The sequence below is a fragment of the Chrysoperla carnea genome, chromosome 4 (assembly GCF_905475395.1).
Source record: "Chrysoperla carnea chromosome 4, inChrCarn1.1, whole genome shotgun sequence".
Taxonomy (NCBI): Eukaryota; Metazoa; Arthropoda; class Insecta; order Neuroptera; family Chrysopidae; genus Chrysoperla; species Chrysoperla carnea.
The window spans coordinates 33679827-33682320 of NC_058340.1; the positions used below are offsets into that span (position 1 = coordinate 33679827).

Here is a 2494-nt window from a genome sequence, read left to right on the forward strand (position 1 = left end):
GAATGTTGTCATTTTCTTATGAGGTGACTATAAAAAACCAATTTTCTTTTAAAATTCAGGTGTCTACGAGTCAAATTATTGCAAACTATGTTGAATAATTGTTGTTTTCTGATTCAATTGAGTATACTATGGTCCAAATTAAATGAGCTGCATTAGTAATTATCGTGGTAATTATACTCAAATAAAAAAAGATACATTTAAATTTCTGCGTTTTGAAATGCTGTGAAGTTAAAAAAGTTTTATTTCTATTTCAAATTTTGGGGATTTAAACATGAATAAGTTGGTAATAAAATAAACGTCAGATCAATCGTGATCCGTCTTTAAAAAAGTCTTGTATAACGATAAGTATTTTTTTTAGGTTAAGTATAAATTAAAACATAAATAATAGTAAAATGTTTAAAAAGTAAGTAAATTTTGAAATAAAAAACCATACAATCATAAAATATTCATTAATTTTAATATAGATTTGATGAAAAAGAAAGTGTATCAGGCGTACAACAATTAAAATCATCTGTTCAAAAAGGTATCCGGGCTCGGCTTTTAGAATTGTATCCGTATCTTGAAGGATATATAGATGGGATTTTACCAAAAAAGGATACATTTAGAATTGTTAAATGGTATTTTATTTATATACAATATATAAATTTTTGAACTTCAATATAAAAAATTATTTTTTATTTCAGCCATGATCATATTGAAATAATGGTAAATAGTTCCGGCGAATTATTATTTTTTAGGCAACGGGAAGGTCCATGGATGCCTACTTTAAAACTTTTACATAAATGTAAATATTAATTTTTCGATAAAATTTATTTTATAACTGTCTTAAAATTTCGGTGTTTGTTTTTATTTTCAGATCCATTTTTCTTACCTTTACAGCAAGTAGATAAAGGTGCTATTAGATTTGTATTGAGTGGAGCTAATATAATGTGCCCTGGATTGACTTCACCTGGTGCAAAAATGACGCCTGTGCCTAAAGGCACCGTTGTGGTATCCTTTTTTATTATTTAGTTTTTAAAATGTTATGTTTTTGCTAATAGTACTTTACAGAATCAATTAAAATGTTTTCCTTAGTTAAAAAATTTAAGGCGATTATGGCAGAAGGTAAACAACATGCTTTAGCAGTTGGTATTACTTCACTTTCTACGGAGGATATGTAAGTTTATGTTTAATTTCATAAACAAATTTTTTTTTTTCGATGTTTTTTGGATTATATCAGTTTTTAAGAAGACCCCAAAAACATTTAAATTTAGTTTATTTGATGAATTGCATTCGAGATATCGCCGAACATTTGTCCAATGTGCAAATGAACATGATTTTTGTATTTTTTGAGTCAAAATTTATGTTCTGGTTCTGAGTTTTATCAAGTTTCGAAACAAAAAGTTGTTTGTAATTATTCCGATTTCTTCAAAAATTTGCAGTTTCCAATCTTGATAAAATTCAGTACATAAGGTAATTTTGATCCATAGAACATAAAAAACGAATTCATTTGATAATTGAAAAATATTTCTGAGATATCGCCCAAAATTGTTAATGAAGAGTGATTTCTCAAATAGATTTCAGGAAATTCCTTCGAAATATTTATCTAATGTTCAAATGAACAGAATTTTCGTGACTTTCGGATCCCAATTACTCTAAAATAATAAACAGTTTTTTGTCATGGTTTTTAATTTCATCAATCATTTTTCAGAGCAAAAGTAAATAAGGGTGTTGGAGTAGAAAATTGTCACTATTTAAATGATGGTCTATGGCAAATGAAACCTGTTAAATAAGTTTTTATTTTTTATTATATACATTTTTTTTTATTATAATACAATTTTTTTTAAATAAAAAAGAATTATAATAAATTATTTATACAAAAATATTTCCACCATTTTGTTTTTATTTTCGATTTACCATTTTATCACATAAATTTAGTACATCCATTAACATTGATATTTTCTCTTCAGAATATAAAAAACGATCTTGAAATTTTTCTGGCGTGATTCTCGGTTTATATTTAAAGATGTCACGTAATACAGTATATAATAAATTTATACATGTTGCATTTATAATTGATTTAGTTGTATGATTTTGATATTTATTATTATCGATGAAATTTTGCTCGAATAATTTTGAATTTAAAATTTGAGATATTTCGTCACTTAAATTCATGTCCCAATCAAAGAATATATGAAGATAGATGGACATAAATGTCCAAGGATCACCTTCTTCTAAGCTAGAAATTTTAATTATTTAAATGTAGGTTTAGGGTAGTATTTGAGAATCCTTTCAGAGAATTCTTTTATCTGGAAAAAGAGGCTGTTACCAAGGTCGTGCCTACTCTATGAACAGATACATTGTTTTTTGTATGTTGAATTATTAAAATGAATTATGCTTATTTTAATATCGGTCTGAATATATATACATTATGTTTGCCTCGAATTTTTCCAATTCTCTGAAAGAAGTCCTCGTTTATGAAAATTTCGTGGAAGAAATTGTTTTTAGGCACGTC

General features: G+C 26.1%; 1 protein-coding gene across 1 annotated transcript; it reads left to right on the forward strand.

Annotated features, from left to right (window-relative positions):
- Positions 1–314: 314 nt before the first annotated feature.
- LOC123298381 (malignant T-cell-amplified sequence 1 homolog) lies at positions 315–1805 on the forward strand. Its single transcript, XM_044880369.1, has 6 exons — positions 315–403; positions 465–617; positions 684–784; positions 857–990; positions 1089–1156; positions 1691–1805. The coding sequence occupies exons 1-6, from the start codon at positions 393–395 to the stop codon at positions 1770–1772; spliced, it is 549 nt and encodes a 182-aa protein (XP_044736304.1). The 5' UTR covers positions 315–392; the 3' UTR covers positions 1773–1805.
- The last annotated feature ends 689 nt before the right edge of the window (positions 1806–2494 follow it).